Source organism: Triturus cristatus, chromosome 1_1 (genome assembly GCF_964204655.1).
Source record: "Triturus cristatus chromosome 1_1, aTriCri1.1, whole genome shotgun sequence".
In the NCBI taxonomy this organism is placed as follows: Eukaryota; Metazoa; Chordata; class Amphibia; order Caudata; family Salamandridae; genus Triturus; species Triturus cristatus.
Window position 1 is genome coordinate 42,528,310 of NC_140579.1, and position 27,071 is coordinate 42,555,380.

Sequence of the window (27,071 nt, forward strand, 5' to 3'; positions counted from 1 at the left end):
TACGCTTCTAGGGCTTTAAGAGATGCAGAGAAAAATTATTCGGTTATCGAAAGAGAATTACTTGCTTGTGTATGGGGGCAGAACACTTTAGAAGTTTTTTGTGGGGCACTGATTTTCTTATCAAAACCGATCATAAACCACTCGTATTTTTAATGTCCCCTGGTGGAGGTAGGTCTATGTCTGCGCGGTTAGCCAGATTATCATCAAGATTACAATCCTTTCGCTTTTGTATTGAGTATGTTCAAGGGAAGGCGAATATGCACGCTGACTGTATGTCCAGGTTACCTATGGCTAGCGACAAGAACTATTAGGATGATGATTGTGAAGTCGCTTTCACCACACATGATATGAACTTAATACATGGTGGGAAACCAAGTCTGTGTGAGGATATCTGGATTGCTGAAATGGGAAAGGATGTTGAATTAAATACTGTCAAAAAATATATTGTGCAAGGTTGGCCAGAATCAAGGAGGTTATCTGGCGACATGATGAGTTTCTCAAAGATTCATGATGAATTAGCTATCGAAAATGGGTTAGTCATGAGAGTGGACAAAATAATTCCGCCTTTTGGCCTTAGAAACACCATCATGGAGATTGGTCATGGACACCTTGGGGTTTCATTTACTAGAAGGCGGATTAGGGAGGCATTTTGGTGGACTGGAATAGATTCCTCTGTCGAGCATTTTGTACGCAAGTGTAGTAAATGTTCGGGTAGTGACAAATCAGCTGTTCCTTTGCGTGTTGAATCTCACCCTGTTGACTGTCCTGTTGGTCCATGGAGGAAATTAGGGCTTGATATCATTGGTCCATTTCATGTCCTACCCAAAGATAAATGTTTTGGCATTGTTTTAATTGACTCTTTTTTAAAGTGGCCTGAGGTTAAGATGGTCAAAGAGGTCACTTCACAAAGTGTGATTGAGTTTTTAGATAGTATTTTTTGCAGAGAAGGAATCCCGCAAGAAATTGTTACGGATAATGGACCTCAATTCATTAGTAAGGAGATGGAGTCATTTTTTGGAAAATGTAGTACAAGTCATAGGAGAATAGGAGAATATCTGTGTTCCATCCAGAGGCTAATGGTCAAGTAGAACGTTTTAACCGTGTGGTGAAGGAAGCGATCCAACTATCCACTAAGGGGGGGGTCTTAATTGGGGTAATGCGTTACAATCCATGTTACTAGCATATAGGACATCTCCCAATTCAGTTACCTTAACTAGTCCATTTGAACTTTTGAGGGGACGAAAACCTAGTACTAGCTTAGTTCCGTGGTGGTTAAAAAAAGGTTTGGATGACAACAAGTTGATTGCTATCGATTATGATGTTGTTAAACAAAGGGTCAATGAGTACAAAAACAAATGAAACAGGTTATGGATAAGCAGAGAGGTTCGGTAAGCAAACAAAAAATTGTTATTGGTGACTTTGTTCGTCTGAGAAGAAAAGAAAATGTTCCTAAAGGTTCCCAATGTTGGTCAGATCCAAAAAGAATTATAGAAGTGTTCAACAACGCGGTGAGAATAGAGGGAGGAAGTGTTTGGAATTTGAACAGGATCTCTTTGTTCAAAGGGGTTTCCCATTCACCTAGGGATCTTAGCATAAATACAGGTTTGGATGATGTACACAATGATGTCTCTCCTAAACAGCACAAACAAGAAAGGTACCAAAGCTGTTCCTTAAAGCTAATGAGACGGACCAAAAAGTGTACAGGTGACCGATGTGAGTAGCACTAAGTCGGATATAGGAGCCCTCATACAACCGTCTTGGTGTCGTGAATCACGCACCCATCGGGATGTGAAGCGTCATCATCGGGCTGCTCCTACGTTGAGCCGGCTGGTGCAATGCTCAACGGGCTCTTTTAAGGAGCGCTCTTATGGAGATCTTTTTATCCGGACAGCCGTTAGGTGATTGAGGGTAGAGGGCTCTATTGTGATGTAGATGAAAAAATATTTGTGTAGTATGAAAATGTTAAAATAGGTAGGGAAGTGCCATCTCAATCAGTTTATTCTGAGGCCTCCTTACCTAATTAAAATTGTGTGAGGTGGAGTGTGGATGCCTAGAATTATGTGCTAGGTTGTCAACACTGCCTCATCTATGGTCAACATGTTTCTCGCCCTGTCTGAGAATTACTCTGGCGATTCATCAGGACCTATTGTATTCTATCTACATATGAGCTGTACGACAAGTTTATAAACAGCATTCTTATGGAGATTACCTGCAACTCGGTCTACCTGTGGGAAAGAAGACCAAGGTGATTAAAGAATGCTAAACACAGAATATTGCGTTTATAAGGTGCGTCTCGTAAGCCAAGAATGTGCAACTATAGTGACGGTGCACGCCAAGCGTGGTGATAAAAACACACATTAAAGCCAGGTGATGTGAACACTCCACAATGTGTCATTGGGTTCCAAATAATCTTCTAAAACATAACAAGAACGTGCTGTGTGCACTTACCCTATCGGATTCATAGGTTAGCGCGCTGCAGTTCCTGGTAGGAGACGCAAGGAGTTCCTTGCGTTCTGTAATTGTATATATGACAGGGTTGCTAGCAGAATGGCATAGTGAAAGGTAAAACTCCAGGGTAATATAGACCCCTTCTCTTATATTAACACATATAATAACAACATATCTCTAACTGGTTTCCCATTCACCTAGGGATCTTAGCATAAATACATGTTTGGATGATGTACACAATGATGTCTCTCCTAAACAGCATCCTGGTTGCTCCAATTGGGACAGTGACTCTTCCAGGAAGAAACGTGAACATCATTGTCCTGAAAGGTTCAAAGATTATATTATAGATTAGTATACCTGTTAAAGGGGAAAATAATAATTATAAATAAATAAATAAATAAATAAATAAATAAAAGGGGGAAGATGTGTTGCATATGCTTTGCGTGGTTTCCGCGAGCGTTTCTCTTTCCACGCTCGTGGAGATCACGCAGAGTGTTTGTTTTCATCTATGTGAGTGTGGTTTCCACGAGCGCCTTCTTTTCCTCGCTCGTGGAGATCACGCAGAGTATTTGCTTTCAATTATGTGATTCTCGGTAGGGGCGGTTAAGGATTGCGGTTTTGGCATTATGTAACTGACTCCTATCTTATGAAGATGGATTAAACTCTTCTCTCAACATCATTCTTTTTCCTGTTATTTTTCTACTTGGAGTACGCCACTAACTTTTCCCCACACAAACCTCCTCTTAAACAGGTTTTGGGAAAACGCGCTCTAAATCAAATATTATGGGCAAGGCTGGTGCCACTCCCAATTAGAGAACTGAATCCAGCCTGGAAAATAATTGAAATCATCACATGCTGCATGCTGTGCAATTACAAAAGGGAAATCACTGGCTCACATGTTACTTTGCTACACGGCACTTCAGCATGCCCCGTCTACCCTTCCTGAGGCCAATCTTTTTGTACACCAGGGCACTCGATCGGCCAAAGAGGCTCTACACTGCTTATATAGCTTGGAAACCATCACGGACATGGAAAAGTTTGGAAATTTAATATACAAGGCCTGTTTACTGCCAAATGGCAAGTTGCTGGAAAAACACAGATCAACAACCAGCAGCCGATTGTTCAATAAATATTTCCCCAGCCAAAATATTGATTTCTTCAATTACCATACGTTTGGGGGAACAAACTGAACTTGTTTGCTAACATGCATATGATTAAAGCAGTTATCTCCCAAAGCGGTGGCTAACCTGTGTCTGTTGCAGTGGTCTGAAATAGTGTACGTAAAACTGCTTGGCCCTCTCAAGCTTGTTGTCTTGCTAACACATCCACACAATAGTGTTTGGTGAATGTGTGTGGGGTAGACCATGTTGCAGCTTTGCATACGTCATCTATGGGTATATTTCTTAAGAATGCCATAGAAGCCCCCAGTTTGTGTGTAGAGTGTGCTCTAGGGGGAACTGTTAGCGTTGGTTTTGCTTTTGCATAGCATATTTGAATGCATTTGACTATCCACCTTGCAATTCCTGATTTTGATATGGGATTGCCTTTGTGTGGTGGAGCAAAAGCGACAAAAAGTTGACTTGTGTTACGGAAAGGTTTTGTCCTTTCCATGTAATACAGCAATGCTCTCTTTACATCTAATGTGTGTAGGACACGTTCTGCCACTGAATCTGGTTGAGGGAAGAACACGGGTAACTCAACCGATCGGATTGATGTGAAAAGCAGAAATGACTTTAGGAAGGAATTTATGATTAGTCCTAAGAACCACTTTATTTTGGTGCATTTGTAAAAACGGTTCTGCTATAGTTAATGTCTGAAGCTCACCCATCCTTCTGAGCGATGGGATAGCCACAAGGAAAGCAGTTTTCCATGTGAGAAATTGCAGTTCACATTTGTGCAATGGCTCAAAGGGTGGACCCATTAGTCTGAGGAGAACAATGTTGAGATTTCATACTGGAGCAGGTGGACGTCTCGGGGAATTACTCTGGAGTCCCTCCACAAATGCTTTGATAACAGGCACTCTAAAAAGAGATAGATGTTGCCAATTCCAGAGGTATGCAGCTATTGCAGCCAGGTGTAAACGTATTGACGTGTATGTTAAATTGGATTGTTGTAGATGTAACAAATAGCATATAATGTTTTGGACAGAAGCATCAAGCGGGTTGATGTGGTTGTTATTACAGTAAATTACAAACCGCTTCCACTTTGCTGCATAGCAAGCTCTTGTGGTAGGACGTCTAGCTTCCTTGATAATATTCATACAGTCTGGCAGTAGATTAAGATGGCCAAACACTAAGACTTCAGGTACCAGATTGCCAGATTGAGTTGACTGGGTTCTGGGTGTCTTATGTCTCCATGGCTCTGAGTGAGGAGATTGGGTGTAAGACATAGTTTTTTTATGAGGAACTACAGAGAGTTCCAATGAGGTTGTGAACCATGGTTGACATGCCCATGTGGGAGCAACTAGGATTAGTGTCAGGGACGCTTGTCTGAGATCCCGAACCACTCATGGAATGAGTGGGAGAGGCAGAAAAGCGTAAGCAAATATCCCTGACCAGTTCATGAATAGTGCTTTGCCTTTGGACAATGGATGTGGATACCTGGACGCGAAGTTTGAGCATTTTGCGTTTAAGTGCGTGGCGAACAGGTCTACGTCTGGAAAGCCCCCCATTTGAAAGAATGGGAGGAGAACTTGAGGGTGTAATTCCCATTCATGGATTTGCTGTGTCTGACGACTTAGCAGATCTGCCATCTGATTGTCTACTCCTGGGTGGTGTTCTACTAGGAGATAGATTTTGTGATCACCAGCCCACCTCCAGATTTCCTGGGGCTAGGGTGGAACAGTTGGAGGGAGTGTGTCCCCCCCCCCCCGTCTTGGTATGTAATACATAGCTGTCATGTTTGTACGAACCAGGACAGCTTTGCCCACTAGATGGGTTAGAAAAGCCTGGAGGGCTAGAAATATGGCCATAAGCTCTAAATGGTTGGTGTGGAGCAACTTTTGTTGGTGACTCCACAGGCCTTGTATTGTGTGTTGCTGTAGATGAGCACCCCAGCCAGTTAGAGACGCGTCCACTGTTAGTACTGTCAGTGGAACCGGGTCTATGAAGGGCCGTCCTTTTGACAGAGCTTTTTGAGTATCTAAAATGGCTCCTAGATAGTTCTGAATATTGGCTGGCTGAAGATGTGACTTTGGCACATTGACTGTGAACCCTTGTCGATGTATTGTATTGTAATTGCATTTTTATAGTGCTTACTACCCCCGACGAGGCATCGAAGTGCTTTTTCGGCGAGTAGCACGCTACTCCAGGACCCATAGAGCATTAGTGTTGAATTAGTATAGTGAAATATGAAAGTAATTCTAAGTGGTGGATAAGTTAGTCAGTTATTTGGGTTCGGAACGTTAGCAGCCGGATAGAGGAGGAAAAAAGGTTTGTATTTATATAGCGCTTGTTACCCCTGATGGGGTGTTGAAGCGCTTTTTTTTGGCAAGTAGCACGTTTCCCGGAAACCCATAAAGTATTAGTGGTGAATTAGTATGGTGAAATATGAAAGTAATTTGAGTGGTGGATATTAGTCAGTAGTAACTTGATTGTTATGAAAGTGTATTTGAGACACTGTTGGTACGTGCTGGCTTTGATGAGCCAGTCGTTTAAGTATGGGAAGACATGGATGCTTGGTCTCCTTAGATGAGCAGCTACTACTGCCAGGCATTTTGTGAAGACTCTGGGGGCAGTGGTGACTCCGAATGGGAGTATATGTTGGCCTCCTAGCACAAACCTGAGAAGTTTTCGATGAGCAGGGTGGATTGGAATATGAAAGTATGCGTCCTTTACATCTGGAGGGGACAGGAAGTCGACTTTTTGAAAAAGAGGTAGTACCTGTTGAAGTGTTACCAAGTGAAAATGGTCTGACTGTATCTAAAAATTGAGTTCTCTGAGATCTAAGATTGGTATGAGAGACCCGTCATTTTTTGGTATTAGGAAGTAAAAGGAGTACACGCCTGACCCTTGGTGTTGAAGTGGTACGGGCTCTATAGCTCTTGTAAAAGTAGAGACTGTACCTCTTGTTTGAGGAGGTGTAGATGATCTGGTGAGAGTTTGTGTGACTTTGGGGGAATGTTTGGAGGAGTGTTGATAAACTCCAGGCAGTAACCAGAACAAATAATTTGTAGAACCCTCTTGTCTGTTATTGACTGCCAAACTGGTAGGAAATTTGACCTTCTTCCCCTGACAGGTGTTAGATGGTCAGGGGGGGTGGTGAAGAGGTGAGTCACTGTTTTGTATTGGAGGAAGAGGTGCTTGTGTTTGAACCTCTACCTCTTCCCTTACCATTATTTCCTCTGTAACCCCCTCTGAAGTAGTTCTTAAAACCAGAGCGTTGGTTTTTATCCTTGTAGGTGGAAGTATTTTCTGAGGAAGAATTGTTGGACCCCGCTCGATAGAAAGAGCGTCGAAAGGAACCACGGCCTTGTGGTAACTGAAGCGCCCCTATGGATTTGGCCACCTCAGTGTCTTTCTTAATCTTTTCCACTGAAGAGTCTACCACTGGACCAAAAAGGTGTTCCTTATCAAAAGGTGTGTTTAAGATAGAGGTTTAAACCTCAGATTTGAATCCAGAGATACGTAGGCAGGCGTGCCTTCTTAAAAGGACACTGGTATTTACTGCTCAAGGGAGCACCTGATTTGATGGTTGAAAATAAGCTGTACCTCCCTTTTCAGGTCTTCCGCTTTAGATTTATGTTCTTGGGGTAGATATTGGATAAATTGTTCCATCTCGTCCCAATGCGCACAGTCGTATCTAGCTAGCAACGGTTGTGTGTTGGATATGCTCCAGATGTTTGCTGCTTGAGATGCGACTCTTTTCCCCAAAGCATTAAGAAGCTTAGATTCCTTATCTAGGGGTGGAGCATCTCCTGTGGTTTGAGAGTTAGCCCTTTTGCGTGCGTTAGACACTACTAGCGAGTCCAATGGTAATTGTCCCCTAATGTACGCTTGGTCCAATGGTGTTAACTTATATTTTTTGTCTACCCTAGGGGTAATGATACGTGCCCTGACAGCATCACTAAAGATATCATCCACATGTCTGATATTACTCTTGAGCATTGGTAGAGTGTGATGACCTTTGAGTAGTGCTCAGGGTATCGAAAAAAAAATCCTCTTCGAGGGAATCTTTGTGGAGTTGCACCCCATGGTAATTGGCAGCCCTACCCAGCAATTCAATGCAACCTACACTGTCGGCTGGTGGGGACGGTTTGGTAGGATATAAGTCAGGATCATTGCCTGTGGGCGAGTTAATGTTATAGTCGTCCCATGGGTCTGCAGGTATTGGCTGATTATCATCCCCATCATCCTGGTTGTCAGGTGTATATGGTGAATGCTGAGGCGAAGTAGGCACAGGTATAGACTGTGGAGAAGGAGGAGATGGGATAGGAGGAGGGGAAGGGTTAGTTCCAACAGTTCCCTTCTTCAAAGGAGTGTGAAATTCCTCTTCAGCCTCAGTTACTCTTTTTAGAGTCACTGTGGTGGTGATATGCCCAGTTTTTGGTTGAATGTACAGCACTTTCTGTTTAGGGCCGGGTTTATTGAGCGGATCATCGAAACAGTGTTTTTTTGGTAATTTCGGTGCCTGCCGTGTTTCGGCACCGAGGGTTTTAGGGGCTGGAGTTTTTGGAAACGAAGCATGTTTCAGTGCCGAGTGTTGTGGGTCAGAGCCGAACTTCGATTTCGATCCCGAAGATTTCAGCTTGATGTCAGATTTAGCGTGTGGTTTTTTGTAGGCTTCAGTGCCGAGCCAGAAGGCAGGGTGTCGGAAGCGTGGTCTCGGTGCCGACCGGAACCCATGGGCACAGGTTGGTCCGTAGCCTTCTTTTTGGGTTGAGGTGGATTTCGGGCGAGGGAGGATCTGTACTTACAGTACGCTGTCCATGTGGGATTTCTTCATCCTGGTCGGAGCCGTACTCTGAAACTGAGATCGGTTCCTGTTCCTCCTCGGCCCCAATAGCATCGCCGGGTTCTTCCTTCGATTCAGTTCCAAAGAGATCCAGAATGGAGCCTGTGTGCTGGCTCTGCATGTCGAGACGTCGAGCCCGACGGTCCTGAAGCGTCTTCTTGGAGCGGAAAGCTTTGCACGCTTCGCAGTCCTGTTCACTGTGCTCAGCAGACAAGCACAGGTTACACACTTTGTGTGAGTCGGTTCACAGGTATTTTGAGTGGCACCAAGGGCAGAACTTAAATGGAGTTTGTTCCATCGACTGCGAATCGAACCGACGCGGGTAGGCCCGACAGCCTACCACAAGCTCTCCGATCGAAACAGGTTTATTTTTTTACAGTAAACATGACACGCGAAGAATGAAATACGCGATCAGAAATAATACAGTTGAGGTAGAATGTCTTGCGCACCAAGGGAAACCGAAAGTACGATGTCAAACCGGAGTGCATCGACTAACATCCGAACCCGATGGCGGAAAAACACAATCTAACAATGGAGTCGATACCCATGCGCACTATCACTGAAAGGAGTCACTACCTACCTTGTGACTGGAAAGACTTCTTCGGAAAAAAAACAAAGTGCAACCATCCGGACCCAACACTAGATGGCGATCTGTGCGTAGCATATGATCTACAGCTCATATGCCTCGAACATGTAATTCTGTTGTATCAGCTTTTCCTTACCTTTTCTGATCCTTTCATTGGGAGAGCTTTGTTCCATAAGAAATCATGAGCGCAGGACTTAAACTACAGATGAACGTCACAGTTACTTACATAACTTGCCTGGTGTCCTCCATAACAGGACTGCGAGGGTTGGGTCTGTCTAATCCCAACTGAATAAGTTCTTGGACAATGTCCTTCAACTTCATGGGATACTTGTACTGACCAAGAGAAATGGACCGCTCAAGTTCATAATCCAAGAAACTGTAAAGACAAATGGCAAAGAAATTGTGTTATGATTCAAATATCCAAGTGCATTGTCAGCCTTGACAGAATCTGCAGATGGTTTCTACATAACATTTCAATGATTGTATTTGGTAAAAACACATTGGGATACCCTATTGACACATGATATGGCCTCCATCCAAACACCTTCAATGCTCCTGTTTTGTTCATCTTTTCATTCAAATTTTACAGTGATCATGTAAAAACACATGGGTATTTTTATAATAGCTCCATCATGCCATGGAGATGTATTATGGTCATACTTTTAATGAGGTGCACACACATACCCTGAATTTCACCACAAAAAATAAAGTTAAGGGTTTTAATGTTCTCAAAACCTAGAAGTAAAACTTGCAACACATTACACTTATAGCCCACAAACCCATAGGAAACCCTGCTCAGATTTCAAACCAGGCTTCTCAACATAATTATGGATTACATCAGTTGGCACAGGTCTTGATCAGTGTCTTTGTTAAGATCACACAAAGACCATCAAGTTATCAGCATAAGTCAAAACAAATGGAAACGAATGAAAGTGGCCGATAATTGCCTTGTCCTCAGTTATCATACTTCTGTCTCGCTCTCAACCTTCGTGAATGTGTTAACCTTACACAGGTGACCTGGAGTCTGGGACTATTGCTTGAGAATTTGCTGCCCATAGAACCACAGGTGACCCTTGCTATTTCTATCTGTGAACGTTTTGCAATTTGTTTCCATAAGTGACTTGTCTACAGCAGTTGAATTGAATCCCTATGGTCTCATATTAAGATAAAAAGTCTATGTAAAGTGCTCTGAAAAAGTAGCCTGGCCCCAGCCAGCTTACCTGGTTAGGTCCATAAAAGTGTACATCTGTACCCAGGATAATAGTATACCTGTACACATGGCCATACATGGCGAACACACACACATCTATTCTAAAACATTAAGCAATCAAGGGAGTTAGAGACGTCTCTCATTCAAAAATGTATCACATGGAATAGGTCAAGAGTACAGTATTCTGATTCACAGGCACCTTGGCCCTCAACACACAATCTGCAGAACCTAGAATTTTTGGGGATGTCCAAGTGTTCACAAAGCCCGTTTCCTTCCTATCTGAGGTGATTATCCATGCCAATTTGATTTCATTGCTGGTGTTTTCTCTATGTCTCTTTGTATTATCTTGTCATGCCGTATAGTCTATATTTTGCTCCTTGTATATTTGATGCCGTTTATTAGGTTGTACAGCGTTTTGGTACCAAAATGTTGGTCAAGTTCGTGTTGGTCATCAAAGTGAACTATCTAAACCCACTCCAGTTTGATATTTTACATACATTTTTCTGGTCACCAGAGCCTTTATCGGCCATTTGGTCGAGTACATACTAATTCCTGAGGTTTTTACAGTAGAAACTAGAAATCTGCAAGACATTACCATAAGTCACATTTCTTTCCTCTAAAAAGGATTTAGTCGGGGAAAGGATGAAAATCCCAGGCCACAGGAGCACTGTCCAACACGTCCCATTTATGTACCCGTCTACAGAGACCAAAGGCTACATTGTGAATTCTTTTTTAAATGACCCCAATAACTGGACCACCATGCTCAACCACAACCAAAATGGTTATTATACTTTTGCAACATTTTTCCATTTATAAACATGTAAATAACACTATTATCGGTCACTTAGCTACCTGAATGAAAGGCCGTGTTGCACACTTCGTTACTACCTCCAAATCGCCCCAACAGTGGATGTACTGCTGGTTTTTAATTTATCTGGCCAACTGCTTTACCCTCCTCACCATCCCAAAAGAGACTTTACGTTGGAAAAAAACTGAAAGAGTGTTCTTAGTGAGTGAAATCAAACATTTTCTCAGTGATCTGGTTTGGCAGGTATATATCACACAGAACCCATAATAAACTCCATCTGTACATCATCTAAGCCATCATCTGCATCATTCTTGAAAACATGGCGACAAAAAGCTTACTTCTCTGGTGGAACTCCTTCATCGTCCAGATATGTTATTGGCCTTTGGATGGTCGCTTGGTAGGGCTTATATGGAGCAGTAGGGCCCAGTTCTTCAGCAAGGCTGCCATTGGACACAGCTGACAAAAACCGACCAATACAAAAGTTCCCAAAGCCTGTGCATGAAAACTCAAACACCACAGTGATGGGGAAATAGCCACAGTATTTTGTCAGGCAATATACTCGGACCTCATAGGTATCTCCTGCAAAACGACCAAAGAGCAGCAAATAATACTAGGTTTGATGTAACTTTTTGCAGAAAAACTGTTTGCCACTGTAATCAATGAAGGTAACCAACATGTTAATTTTCCATAAATGTATGGTTGTCTAGAATGGTATTTTAATGCTTACATTGTTAAATATATAGAATAAAAATAAACAGTCAACCTTAGAAATATAATTTAAGTAAAAATTGTGATCATTCGTTCTCCATAAAATGCCTAGAAGAGATATGGATCATTCTACCACACCATATGGGGCTCCAAAGCCATTAAAGAATTCTGGAATTGTACACATTCATAACAGGCGACTTTTCCCCAGACCCAGAGAAGTCTCGACTCGCCTAAAAAGAGTCTTCGGATGCTGCGAAGACTACTTCTCAAAACACAGACACTGTAGCAATGGGCCTGACGTTAGCACAGAAAGATCACACAAAGCTGGGGCAACCTCTTGACCACGAATGTGGATACTTGGAGAGGGAACTGTTTGGGGCATGAGAGGTCGAGTAAAGAGGTAAGCGGTTGTCCCAAGTAATAATCGAAGCAGGGCCGGCTCTAGAGCGGTACGATCGGTGCCACCGCACCGGAGCTGACTTGGGGTGGGGGCGTCATTTTTGCAAGTATATTCACATTTTTTTAAAAGGACCTGCTGCTGCGTTCCTGGCCTCCAGCAATTTTCAGGCATCAATTAAAATGTCAAGATAACTCCGGTGATTAATCATGATCCTGGAAAGAGAACGGAGGTTTGTCTAGTGAAATTTTTAATTTATCGTAAGGTAGCGCAGAGGGTTAAAATGCCTGTTGCTAAGAACATGTACCATGCAGATCACAAAGTACATATAATGTAAAGAGGTCAGTGGGTTACTGCTTCTGTGAAAGAGCTCTTTTTGTTACTTGTAGTTTATAAGTCAAAATCCTAATACAGAACATAGAGCTATTAACTGTCATCAAAGAGCTGTATGCAAACAACAAGGTACATGTTAGAGCTACATGTTTTTTTTTTTGCATAGTCTTTCATTATCCTAATCTTCCCAAAAGGGTTTATTAGGGCAGAAAACAATTCTTATTATTAAATAGAACCACCAACAAACATTGTCGCACAGGGCGCTGCGAGTGCTAAAGCCGACCATGAATCGAAGGTCTGGACTCCGTGAAGATACTCCTAACATGACAATTAATAGTGGAGGTTTCCAAGTGGCACGAACCAATAAGATGCTGGTTGGGAACAGCGGAGGTTGGGGATGGGTGGGTCGTTGACCAGCGATTACTAAACATAAAAGTAACAAGCGGCATTGTATCTCCGGGACAGGTTGGAGAGATGCGCTAGAGTGTGATCCTGTACACATACTCAACACTTATGTTCCGCATGCTATGCGGCATTGTTAAAACAGAAACAGAATACAGAACGCTTTTTAAACAAGCATTTGCAATGCAATAGGTCTCGCCTTTGGGACTTTATACGTATTTAGCTATGCAGCACATTAGCCTGAATGTTGAAACATCTACTGTTCTTTAACATGGAGGGAAAGTAAGCACCAAGCTGCATGACACACAAGGGATGACAACACATGGTGAGAAATATTGCCAATCAGCGGGAAACAGTATAGTCCAAAGCTCTTTTTTTAATATAAAATCAGGGCCTTCGGTGGTCATATCACTGAAAATACAAGATTTTAAAAAAATATTATTGTCTAGGGGTGCTCGTGGAAGACAATTTCTATGGACTGGAATCCAGAGAATGCTAAAGTGATTCTGGTATTTTACTGACCTCTGCTGGTCGTTTTCTATCAAGAAAGTTAAATAGAGGAAGTTGCCAGAAAAATTTAAAAAAGAAAGTCCCTCAGCAGAAAGCAATTCTGGCATTTTACTGACCTCTACTGGTCCTTTTTTATTAAGACAGTTAAATACAGGCAATTGAACAAAAAAAAGTCCCTAAACGGAATCAGACAAGTCCTAGGGATGATCTCCAGATCCCACAAATTTATTAAGACAGTTAAATAGAGACAGTTGAACAAAAAAAAGTCCCTAAGCGGAAGCAGAAGACCTAGGGCTGATCTCCAGAGCCCACAAAGTACATACACAAATAAGTATATACTAATATATAAGTATATACAAGAGGTCTTCAATGCTCGACCTAAAAAGGACAGGTGGCAAAGAGGCACATAGGCAACTCATAAAACTTACACTGTAATTTGCATGTAAACATCCTAATTATTTGTGGCACTTCGACACCTACATCCAGGGCCAATGGAAATATTCTGCAAGGAAGGACCAAATTATGCGGCAGGGTTAGCTGAATTATGTAGCAAAAAAAGGGAATTATGCTGCATATGGGGCACATTTTGAGACTTTGTTATGTTGTCATTTTTACAAGTTAAAACTGTCTAGGCAAAGGCTTCATGTCATTAGTGCTAATCTGACACACAAATACAGAAACAGAAAGGAGACCAGTCGAACCTTTGCAAACGGCCCTCAATGTGCAGCATCATGTGTTGTCACATTTTAATAACTTTTGACCCAATTGAGCTAGAACATTTTTTTTGTAATAATCTGCGAATTATGCAGCAGATGATGGATTATGTGTCAAATTCATAATTATGCAGAAAACACCACAGCCACAATATTGCGTAATTCTAGTGGCCTTGTCTATACCTGTATGAAGACTCAAACCAGTGTTCAGATCTGCAACAAACTGGGCTACTGGTTGACTGGGGTGGGAGCTGTGGTCAGGCAGCTAACACAATTCTTGTCAGGGTCAAGCACAAGCAAACCCAAAATTAACCGCAAAAATCCAATTAGAAGATCTGGAGCTATTCACTGTTAAAGGTTTGGATCAAAATAGCGCCAAAAAGCACAAAGCACCAACTGTGGATGTCTGGTTGCGCCAGACTGAGAAAAAGGCACAAGTTCAAGCCGGCCGCAATGGAGCGCGGGCTGGCTACAGGGACCCAGTTAGGCCCGCCTTCACTAAGCACATCATAATGACATCACAGGAAAGGTGATCAAGAATTTCAAAACTGAGTCTGTCTAACCTATGTAAAACCTCTAAGAGAAACCATTATAAGCAAAGAGAACACCAGACTTTAACATTTTAGGGCTCCAGGGAGCCTTGAAATCATTAGTCCCAAAAACTTAAGCACAGGAATCCAAATAAACTCCCATGAAAAACATACGAGGGGTTGTACAGGAAGCTCAGAGAAAGCATAGTATGGAGAAAGGACTTGAGAATTTTGAAGAACAAAAAAAAAAAGATATCAAGTATCCAGAACGGGTAGGACACTAACCAGCACTTCAAAAAAGGATTGTCTTAAGTTCATTGATAAGTTATATGTGGAATGTGAAGCCCTTTTCAAATCCACATTCGGCAAGCAAGATTGTCATACTTAAAACTACTGTGATAAAGCTGCAATGCTTAAAATGCTTTCTCAGTGTAAGTGTAAGGAAAGCATTTACTAGACTCCAATGAAGAGTCACAATACAGAAGTAAAAAAATCTCATCAAAATATAGCGCATCATCAGTTCTGCAAAAACATGCCATGAATTCCTGGGCAATGTCTCAAATGCTCTATCTTGCCTTATTAGAGCAGAGATTCAGGGCCAAAAGGGGTGGAACTAAAATCAACAGCAGTAATGATATGAGGATCACAGAGGTGTAAGACAAAAAAACAGAAGGAAACCCATCACAAAATGGCCCCAAGTAAACATTATCAACGCAATTTAACAAATCCGCTTTTCTTCCAGGGAAGATCTTGAGTACTGGCTCAGAGTCCCCACCATCAACAGGTAAATGAATACTGATTTTAAAAAAAAATGAGTCCCCATCTTATTAGAGCCAACAACATCAAATCACTGAGGGAACACTTCCAAATCTTGATCATTCCTTTTAGTTTAATAATATTAATAATGGATCTAGTATCATTCTTGACAGTCTCAGATTTGCAAGCAAACTAAACTATTTCGATATGGGATACAGAGGGGTTTGTTACCCTAACCATAAACATCTCAACCAGCCACTCAGGAATAAACTGTGGAGGTCTACAGCTAAACAGTAGAAGTGGCCTATGCAGAGATGCATAATACTGAAAGCAGACAAAGGTTTATGCAAGCCAGATTAACAATCTACATTGATCAGGACGTCCTCGTTCATGATCTATAAGTGCCCCCTGAAACAGTTGAGTTATTCCAGGAGAAGCTAGCACAGGAGTTAGAAACAGTAAATCCCAACCTTGGGAACACAGCCTCTGCACTTTCATGTATAAAGATCTGAATGTGAAACTGAGGACATGGGGTGGTGAAGGGGAGGATATCATGGAGTAAGAATAGAATGGGGCGCCTGGTTTGCATGGTTTCAATAAGAGATATCAAAGGCAGAACAATTTCTTGTTTGAGAAAGCCATGGTATCAGCCCTGAATATAGTCACTTGGAAGCAGTGATCACTTTTTTTCTACAACTCTTCTAAAGCTCAGCCGATGATTGACTACATCCTTTGCATTTAAATCACTGGAACCTACTGGATGGAATGCTTGTAAAAAGATGCAATTAAAATAATCACGATCCTTTAGTTCTGACCTTCACCATAGAACTATGAAGTGAAAAAAGGTATTTTAAAGCGATCTACAACCCCGAGGTGTCTAGGCGCTGGCCAAGTGAAGAAAGGCAGACTACGTAGTAAGAGCTTGTAAATAAAAGTTCAGATTTTATTGGTTAAAAAGTTAGGCTTTTAAAGCTTTCCTGAAGGCCAGTAGACTACAAAGCTCCTCCACCCCAAGAAGTTTTTTTTTAACCTGGGAAACACTAGGTTATGTGAGTATGCAGATCGCAGAGGCCTAGCTGGGGTGTAGGAAAGGAATTTTAAAGGTATTTGGGGTCAATTTTGTACAAGTACTTTAATGCAATACATAGTGCCTTGAAATCAATGGACCTCCTGATGGGTAGCCAGTGCAGCTGTTTTAGGGATTGTGATACTGATTTGTATTTGGGGGTGCCAGGCAGCCTCATTCTAAATAGTCTAACTTCTTCAGAAATCTTTTCTGGATATTCATGAACAGGGCATTGTAATAGTCAGGTTTTGATAAATGATCGAGAGGATGTAGTAGTGGCAATCATTACATGTTCTTACTGCATCGCCTTTTAAACATACTCTCAGCGAAAATGATAGAAAATGATGACATTTTTCAGTCTAACAAATTCCTTCTCCCAGCGTCAGTAAATAAAACTACAAATAAAATCTCACCACCCACTGCTCTCTTGAAAAAACATAATGCCATATATCCAGGACAGGAATAAGTAGAACAGAAGGGGGTAAACAGGCGAGTAATGGAAAGCGTGTTGCTGGAGTAAAATTTCTATTAACTCTTAAGTCAGCTGCACTATGTACATCTTGGTTTCTAAGGCAACTCACTTGACATCTATAAAGCTACATTAGAACACCTGTCAGTAAAATACTTTTATTTTGTTGACTGTCGCGGTCCATACATGCCCCATGCCCTAGTTTCTTAATAAGGACATGTAACAATACCAGGCTACTAAAGCAAATAGGTGCTATAAACTCAGACATACAAAAACGTCATCTGCAGTTTTTAAATCTAGGAAACGTCTTTTTCTCGACGCTGGAGTCAATCAGTCAACAGGTGTCAAGCACACACAAAGGAAACCAACAGAAGAAGGAAACCGCTGCTGTCTTCAATCATAAACAAGTAAAGTACTAACTGCGACAGACATACTTAAAATGCACCCCAGAGAGGAGCAAGTAAAACATGGGGCTTCTCACAACCTTGCCACTTGAAACACAAAGCTCTTGCGAGGCAGATTAAGGTCTCGCTGTAAGGACAGAGGGAGCACATAAAATCTCCACAAGAACTATCGGGGTTGAAGATGACAATATTTTGGCTTTAGCATATTGATAATCGTTTAAAAATGTCAGTAAAACCCAGGAGAGATCGCATATTGCAAAAGTGCACATCTATTTACCATTTATGGTGGAGTTTGTACCGGTGCTAATCAAGCTAGACTTGTGTTTGTAATAGCCGAGATAAACACCTGCGATCATTGTTTTACAAAGGCGACTTCAGCCCCAGCATACGGAATTACCAAACAACCTCAACGGTGAAATCCGAGTAAAATTAGAGGGACGATACTTCCATTAGCTTGACACTGCTGCCACCTAGCGGGAATGAAAACAAGCATTGGCCACGAAGGTCATCCCGATCACTATCGCTGTGAAAGCGAAAGTGATCGCGATGACGCGCTAGTGCTGCTGGCTGGCCTAGCGCATGGCGGCGAAGGAAAGCCATATGGCTGCTTTGCGCGCGTGCACGCCTCGTGCACTGTAGCTCTATGCCAGCGGTAGCACTCTGAAAAGTCCCAACTATAAAATGTCTCTCCGAGCCAGCGCATGCGCTGGGCTCAGCGAGACCTAAAAAGAGAATGGCCCAATCGACTGAAACGCCAGTGTGAATAGCTCAATTGAGTCAAGCGACGTTAAAAAGGGGCATACCTTAGCGATACCCGCTTTCAAATCTTGTAACCTCTCTAATAAAGCATGGACTTCGACATGAAGCTTTAAAAGGTCTGGGCCACAAATCTTATAAACCAAGATTCTCACTTTGAGAAATTTAAAAAGACCGTGTTGTTGAACTATGAGATTTTAGATGCCATAACCATGCAAAAAATGCTCACAGATGCCACAACAAGCACTAATTAATAAGTCAGAGAGAGGCCTTTAAGTGTGGGCCAGATATGGATACGTATCTGGAGAGTTCCTTCAGAACTAGAGCGTGAATGCACAGACCCACAGTGCAAGGACTCCGTTCAGGGCACGTGCGGAGTTCGAGCAGCCCAGTGGACCGCAGCACAGCAAAAACCCACCTAGCTATTATTTGCAGGCAGTGTTTTCAGGTTACATACGAGCTGTTGCGTTAAACAGGTTCAGGGACACGGTGGATTTCGTCTTGCAGAAAATACACAAACTTTGCACTAAGTAATTGGGACTTGTAGTTTTAAAAACTTTATTTTAAAAGCCTTAATCTTGTGCAGATAAAATGCATGGCAAAACACAGGAAAACATGATTGCAGTTACGATTGTCATTAATGAAAACAATAAGAACATTTCAAATATTATTTTGCGAGTTCAGATGGTATTGTAGACCATATTGCTATTTGTAAACCTCATGCTAATTTAGTAGGCTAAAACATCATATATATCTGCATGCCGTGTATTTGGAATGACGCAGAGCATATCCTTGGAAAACACCAAAGGGTGGCTGTTTGTTATGAGAGTTCTTTCACAGTTTTGGCTTTTTTCTGGGACATACCCTATTTTTGCTATTTTTTGTGCTTTCAACCTCCTTCCAGTTGATGGTAACAAGCATTTACAATGCAATGGTCTCGGCATTGTTAAAGTTAGAGCTATTGGCATTGCTCATGACATTATTTTTGTTTATGTTTTTGTTTTTAAATCATTTAAAGAAACGCCATTGTTATTTACAATGTCAATAGCTTAATCACTCTCAAATGCGAGACCTATTGCATTTGCACCCACACACAGAGCCACACACACAAAGCCAGCCACACACACAAAGCCACCCACACACACAAAGCCACCCACACACACAGAGCCACTCACATAGAGCAACCCACACACAAATAGAGCCACCCACAGAGCCACCTACACACAGTTACCCACACACAGAGAGCCACCACGCATAGAGCCGCCTACAAAAAAAGCCATCCACACAGAGCCACACACACAGAGCCTCCCACACACACACACACACAGCATTTGCAATGCAATAGGTCTCGCATTTGCAAAGTTTAAAGTTGTTGGTATTGTAAATGGCAATGTTTTTGGCATGCTCTGGTCTGTTGTGCACCCTCAGACCCCATGAAAAGCCTCCTCCCTCAACGAGAGCATGGTCTGGTCTGTTGTGCACCATCAGACCCCAGAAACCCCCCCCCCCCCCGCCCAGAGCATGTGCTCTGAAGATCTGTTTAGATCAAGCGATGGCCCACGAGTGGGCGCACTGTGGAGTCCCTAATATTACAGAAACAACCTTTCAAATAATATATATACGAATGTATGTGTACATGAGCTGCATCAGTTATAGGGTAATGTTTCATTGTTCTGTAACTTCAGGCGAGGCTTGGCTGCTTTCTTCGCTTGCTGGCGCTCCTCTGCCTCTCGTAAACAAGCAACTAACAACCAAAAGGCACGCCAGCTGCCAGTAATCCAACTGAGGCTTGCCAAGCTAGTTAAATAAACATGTACAGGTCCGAAAGGGTGTGTGTTGGTGGGGGGGGGCTGGTGCGGGGAGGTAAAGCACTGGTGAAGGGTTTGTGATTGCTGGCCGTGGCCGGTGCTAAGTTAGGGCCATTGTAGGCAGCTGCCTTATGGCGCTATCATGAACTCACCAGATGGATACTAATGTCCGTGTAGCACGATTAGAAGGAGTGCCCAAACAGCAAAATATCATTTAGCACGGGACTCCGATAACCCTAGCAGAGGAGCGGTTTCTGTGCATGGTCGGCGGTGCACAGCTGATTGGTTAGAACGTCGCAGCACAAACAATGCAGTTGACAGTTCAGAGCACTGTGTTTTTTGGCGTTGTAGATTACAGTAGGAGCTCTGTCCCCGGCTTAATTTGATTCTGCACTGAAAACAGATTAATTGAGCCAACAGTCCCATAATGACTTCTCATCACTGCGTTAGACATTCACTGTATGTACTGGTGTTTTGAGACCACCTCTTAACCAATTTAGTCCTGGTGCATAGCATAGTAGGAGGTGAAGAATTATAGCCTGACCTTCCTGCAAATACAACTCTGATAACAGCACCCGGTTACACTCTTGCTTAGAACTTCACAGCAGCATTTGATTACAATGCACGTGCAGGTGGGAGACGTGCATGTTTGCCGCCTACTTCCTTTACACGTGAGTTTAGACAGCCGCGTTTGTGCACGGCAGCCTAATCCCCCCCCCCCCCCCGCCCTTACTGGCTGATAGTCCCTTTTCCAGGGTAGAGGCAAAAGTTAGGGGTGGCCCACTGAGGCTGGGAATAAAACCAAGAGTTTTTTTCTTTCTTTTTGCAGTTCTATGTAGCGCACTGGAACGCATTACATGAGCACTAGTTACATTACAGAAGGTAAGTAAGATTCATTTTGTTTTAGCACAGAAAGGCCATCCTAAATTCCAACAGGGAGGGGCGTGTGAGCTCGACCTGGGAACGAGGCGGCTTGTTGCCTTCCGACTCCCACAACAAAGCTACACGTCTTGAGGTGTTTCAGAAATAAAACGTGTCTGGGAGTCCGGGCCTTTTATGGGGTGTCTAACAGCTGCTCCGCGAGGGGTGAGAGGAGTCGGGCAAAGCTGGTGCCCGGTGGCCCGAGGCGTCTGAATCTTTCCAAAGTGGCCCCTGGATCCAGACGTGGAGGACGTCTCCGCGGATAGCCGCGGGCTCCGGATTCCGCTGCTGGCTAAGGAGGAGCAGCAGCCGGGGCCTCTCTCCACCTGAGTGACATCTGGCAGCGGCCCCTGCGTGCCAGACAGAATGTGCTGCTGGGGGAAAGTTTTCATCAGCTGCGACACAAACTCCCCCCCCCACCCCCCCTGCTGTCTCTGCGCTCCCAAAAGTAAACCGAAGTGCTCCAAAGGAGGCCCTCCCAAAAATAAATAAATAAGAACACAAAAAGTGAACACTCGAGGTGCTTGTTTGGACTCCTCGTAAGTCGCCATGCCCTGGAGAACTGGCTTCTGGGCTCACCGCAGCAAGACACATTTAATCACATTACGCGCCAAACTACGTGCATTTGTAGCCTTTTCGGTGGTGCGTAACTGAGTTTCACGCTGGGGGAGGCATGGGCCCCTTTCCATGCTGCTGCTGCCCGGGAATCCCCGGAGCAGAGAAAAAGAAGCCTGTCTGGAATACCAGGCTATGATGGAGGAAGCTACAAAACACAGCAGTTCCAAAGCACAGGAGGATAACACACAACAGACACACTGCACCAGCCCCCACCATCGCCTGCCCCCCTCTGTGCCATTCCACCTCCACCGGCTGCAGCGGTTACCGTGTGGGGCCCTTGCAGATGCATTCACAGGGAGCACCAGACGAGGGCCCTCTCCGTGGTGGGTGCGGGGGGGGCGCAGGCAGGACTGGGTCATCCTTGGCAGCTGGATATTGCCTCACAGGCTTCCATGGAAAAGTAAAAAAAAAAAAATCAAATCACAAGTGCTAAGGGGGTCCGCCAGTGCCCATGCCAGGAAACTTCGGGAAATGCTGCAATCCTTACTGGAAAATCTGAGCCGATGTGACCCAAACGCCCGAGGAGAGGGAGCGAGCACCACCATCTTTCTCCGAAGTCAAGCAGAAATGCCTCGGAGAAACGCAGCGTCGTTTTCGGATTCGGGGCGTGTTTTTCTTTCTCTCCTCTTGCCATTGGCTGGAATGTTTACATTCCAGAGGAGGGAAAGAAAGTAAAAAACACGTCCCAAATCCGAAAAAGACGAGGCTTAAATGGACAGACGCCCCTCTCCTCCAATGGCTGGCCTCAGTTTAGGAAGCCAGACAATGGAGTAGAGGGGCGGGTTCAAGCCCCATACTAGAAAACATTAAATCTCGCCAAGCGAGACCTAATAATGGGTATGAAAGCAATGATGGATCCTGGAAAGCTATACATTTCTGATAAGTAGACAACATTTTGAATCATCAAGGGGTCATGTGTGTAGATCCTTCAAGGTTTTCGTATAGGAACGAACAGTTGAAAATAGAAAAAATGGAAAATGAGTTTAAAAAACAGCCATTTGTGCCAACGTTTTCACCTGTAACATCTACCAAGTATGACAGATGTTTGAAAACAATATACGGTTACATTCGATGGACCCTTCTGGTTGTGGGGATATATAGGAACCCAGAGCCAATAACTGAGCAGCGTCTTGCAATGGTTTATTATTGTGTACCGGGTATATAGCAATTAATTTGGAAAAATATAAACAGGGGTGGGGGAGGGGGGGGGGGGGGAGGAAAAAAAAAAAAAAAAAAAAAAAAAAAAAATCGGTCTGAAAGTCACCTATGTGTTTCTGAAATGAGAACAAAATATAGAGTTTAGAAACAGTAGCTATTTGCACATCTCCGAAATTGAGGGTACCCATACCAGCATGTGAATTATAGGTCATTTGTCAAAGTGATTTCTTTTTTACACATTGTCTTACATTTGGAGGGCAGAAATGCATTGAAAGTCAATAGCTAATAAAAGTTGCTCCACAATTTTTTGTTCCCCTAAGCCTCCAGATAAAAATGATACCTCACTTGTGTGGGTAGGTGTAGTGGCTGCGACAGGAAACGGCCCATAACGCAACGTGGACACCACATTTTCACAGTGAAAACTGACCCTTTTTTTGCAAAGTGCCTAGCTGTAGATTTTGAACCCTAGCTCTGACAGCAACTAGGGAAACCTAAACAACCTATACATTGTTGAAAACTAGACACCCAGGGGAATCCAGGATGGAGTGACTTGTCTGGCTCTCACCAGGTTCTCCCCTTTCAAACGATACCTCTCCTGACTTTCTACGTGCTCAAAGGGCTGAGATAGCCCCCTAAGCACGTAGAAAGATGAACTGAAATGAGCCTCTTGGCTCATTTTTTTTTCCCCCCCAACTTTATTGATCAGTTTCAAGATGCAAAAACAAAACATCGTTCCAGCTCCAGTTTCATGACAATGGATGCAAACAATTGCCCGTTACATAATGTGCCTAACACAGGATATGCAGTACCCCGGCAAGATTTACAGTGTGCTCAAACAAGAGTATGTTTGCACAACGTGCTACCTCTCGCATCTCATTTCCAACCCCTGTACCTGCATATCTATCAATCCTTAATATGAGTAACAATCTTAGTTGTAACATCATAAAGCTTGTGTCCAATTACATTGTACAGGTAGTCCTGAATTAACCAATAATCCTCTTGGCTCATTTTACTTTCAGTTTCACTGAAATGAAGTCAGCGCAAAGTGCACGCTGATTGTCATTTCAGGGAAACCATGCAGGCAGCCTCGGGAGCTGGGGAAGCTCTTCCCCCAGCTCCCGAGGCTGTTGGAGGGTAAAGGGAATCCCTCTGGTGCCTGCACCAGAGGGATTCCCTGTGCCATGTGCAAGGACACCTACACACATGAGCACCGGTGCGTCAGGAAGGGGTTAAACAAGTCACTTACCTTTGGTAATGATTTTGTTGACTTTGTTCTGCCCTGGAAGTGACAAAGCAGGCTGTAGCACCAAAGTCCGTTTGCTTGACTCTTTCTGCACCCTCAGGTGCAGATCACAAAACAATTGGAGTTACTAGGGTACAGATCTCTAGTTTGGGACCTTATTAGATGGCAAAAAGAGATAATTTCACAGAATGAGGTGGGAGGACAGTGAGTATTTTGCAGTATCCTCCAGACAGAGTGTTACAGAGTGTTCACCTGCTGCATACTTCTAACCGCATATTTCTCACCTTTAGACTAGATACCAAAGCAGTGCCTTCCCAAGGTGGAGGGTATGTGAAGTGAGCTCAGACCAGAGTACTGCAGGACCAAATACACAAAATACCCTTTCACTCAGAGCTGGCTAACAAGACAGTGGCACTTCATCAATGTGTGCACGGATTCCCATGTCATAGCCTGGCAGATGTCAGGAACAGATACTTCATGTGACAATGCAGTGGTAGCAGCTTTATCCCTTTTGGAATGAACCCTCAGTCCCTCCAGAGACTGATTCCCAGTACCTTCACAAAGTCCTTTTCTGAAAAGCCCTTTTCTGCCCAGCTTTACTGCTCTTTGCCCCAAACAACCCCACAAAACGCTGCTCGGCTATCAAGTCTTTGGTGCAATGGATGTAACGGAAGCTCTTTTGGGGTCCAGCTGATGGAGTGTCTCCTTTTCTTTCGAGGGATGAAGCGGGGCAAATAACTTTGGGAGGGTAATGGACTGCCCAACATCAAAAAGCGTCCCAACTTTAGGCATACAGCTGCCGGGTCCCTTGCACAGGATTGTCTGGAAAAGTTTGTGTACAGAGGCTGCGTTGAGACAGCTTGGAGCTTACTCACACAACAAGCTGAAGCAATCACAATCGTGAAAAGGGTTCCAAGATTCAGTAGGAGCAACAAGAAGTAGGGATCAGTTCGAAGGGGGTACACATGAGGAATATCAGGACCAAATTAAGATCCAACTGTTGCATCACAAAGGGTTTAGGAGAGGAGGTGTGCGTCATCTTTAACAATCCACATCACAACAGGTGATTTAACCATAAATGACTGGTCCTGTAAATGCAAAAAAGCCAACAAATAACCTTTTAAGGTGCCCCCTGTAAAACCTTGCTGGGCAAAAAATAAAATTAAAAACCAAAGGAAATGGCCGGAGTGTTGAACATTGCAAGCACTCACCCCCAGTCAACTGATCTGGGTTTAATCCATCACCGTTTTTTAGCCCACTCTGCCACCCCAGTTCAGACATGGCCTTGCTCACTTCGACACTGGATTCAAGCAAGCCTTCTGAACTGGGGTGGCAGAGTGGGCTAAAGAACGGGGATGGATTAAACCCAGATCAGTTGACTGGGGGTGAGTGCTTGCAATGTTCAACACTCCGGCCATCATTTCCTTTGGTTTTTGCAAAAAATAAATTTAACAAAACATATGACAGTTTAGCTTGTACGGGGTCTTGGTTCTGGATTCCAGACCACGCCACAAATTTGTCCCAGCTCTCTGCATAAATAGATTTTGTAGAGGGGCCCCTGCCCACGAAGAGGACATCTCCAACCTCAGGTTTATTGAATACAGTCAACTGCAGCTGCTCAATCTTCACACATTAAGATGTAGATTGTGCAGGTTCGAGTGAAAAACTTTGCCCTGCTGCTGTGACAGAGAATCCTCCTGAAGCAGTAGCCTGATGGTAGGAGCAGCTATTCATGCCCAGAAGTTATAGATGCCACACTCTCCTAACCTAATCTGAAGTCACAAGGATGGCTTGGGTCTAATAGTTCCTGATCTTCAGAACAAGGGAAAGGAGCTGCAGGTGCGGAAAGGCACACACAAGTTCTGTGCTCCTCTCTAGCCTAAATGAGTCTCCTAGAGAGAATTCTGACACTTTGACACTGCGTGTTCTTGGCAGTAATAAAGAGATCCAGCCCGGGCTCGCTCCACTGTTGGAAGATGCCCTGTGCCGCCTCTGGATGCAACCACCATTCATGATCAGCCAGGCATCGCTGACTGAGCACTTCCATCCTGGTACGTAAAGATCCCACCAGGTGGTTCATGATCAGGGAGATGCCCCAACGCCCCTGCCAACTCCAGAGGCGCAGCACCTCTTGGTAAGGACCCATGTCCCACTCCACCCTCCTTTTTGCTTGATGTTCATGGGAGCCTGCAACAACCTTCATGTGATGGACGGCTGGAAGGCCTTTTACACCAGGCAGATGGCACGCAGCTCCAAGGCATTTGTGAGAAGCTTGGTCGCAGAGTTTCTTGCTGAATCTTTACTTCTCCAGTGGATCTCCAACCTATCCACGGTGACCTTTCCAGTCCAGCAGGGAAGCATCCATCACCAAAGTCAGCTCTTGATGGGGGAAGGAAAAAGATTCTGCCACTGGCCCGGTGGCAGTCAAGCAGTCACCATTGCAGCTCTTGTGCATTCTCCTCTGAAACCTGGGTGATTCCCGACAGGTTTTCTTGGAGCTGGGTCCACTGAGACTTCAGATCGATCCCAGTGCAGAGTACGCATATACCAACTAGCAAAGTGAACAAATAGGATGCATAAAGCCAGCAGGTGAAGAAGCCTCAAGGCTGCTCTCACTGAGATATAGGTCGAAGGCTGAAACATCAGATCATATTCCGAATGCCTTGGACTCATTGTGAGGGAGGAAAGGACCGGAACAAGACTGTGGCCAAAAAAGCTGTGATAAGAGGAAGATTATGTGAAGGAGTCACATGTGATTTGGGCTAGAGAACCCTAAACAGATCCAAAGGTTCACCAGCGTCTGAAGGGGTTCATGACTGCCTGTGGTGAATCCACCCTCAAAAGCCAGTCATTGAAGAAGGGGAAAACTGGTCTTCCCCCATCTGAAGATGGGCAGTAGACCACTGCCATCACTTCAGTGATTTCTCACGGACAAGGCTGACGAGAAGTACAGCAAATTGAAATTCTTCTGGCCTAGCATGAACTGCAGGTAAATGCATGATGGGCACATGATAGGGTTAGTTCTGTAAGTCAAAAGCTCTCATCCAGCTGCCATTATCCAGCGCAGGCAGAACTTGGGCCCGTGTGAGCATTTTGAATTTGTCCTTCAGCAGGACAGCATTCAGATGGTGAAGATCTAAAATAGGCTGTATATTTAAAATAGGATTAAGGCCTCTGTCCTCCTTTGGCACGAAGATATAGCGGGAGTAACAACCTGCCTCCTATTCAAAGGCTGGCACTGTTTCAATGGCCCCTTTTGCCCATAGGTTTGAGAA

The 27,071-nt window shown here is 43.8% G+C and overlaps 1 protein-coding gene across 5 annotated transcripts in view; it reads right to left on the minus strand.

Moving 5' to 3' along the window:
• Positions 1 to 27,071, minus strand: part of LOC146869312 (RNA helicase MOV-10-like) — a 524,894-nt gene that overhangs the window by 346,137 nt on the left and 151,686 nt on the right. For all 5 annotated transcript variants that reach the window (XM_085647618.1, XM_085647842.1, XM_085647767.1 and 2 more), the window contains exons 5-6: positions 11,343 to 11,583; positions 9,213 to 9,362 (exon numbers count right to left, since the gene is read on the minus strand). In XM_085647618.1, coding sequence (XP_085503744.1) covers positions 9,213 to 9,362; positions 11,343 to 11,583 — 391 coding nt within the window. The remainder of the gene's footprint in view (positions 1 to 9,212; positions 9,363 to 11,342; positions 11,584 to 27,071) is intronic.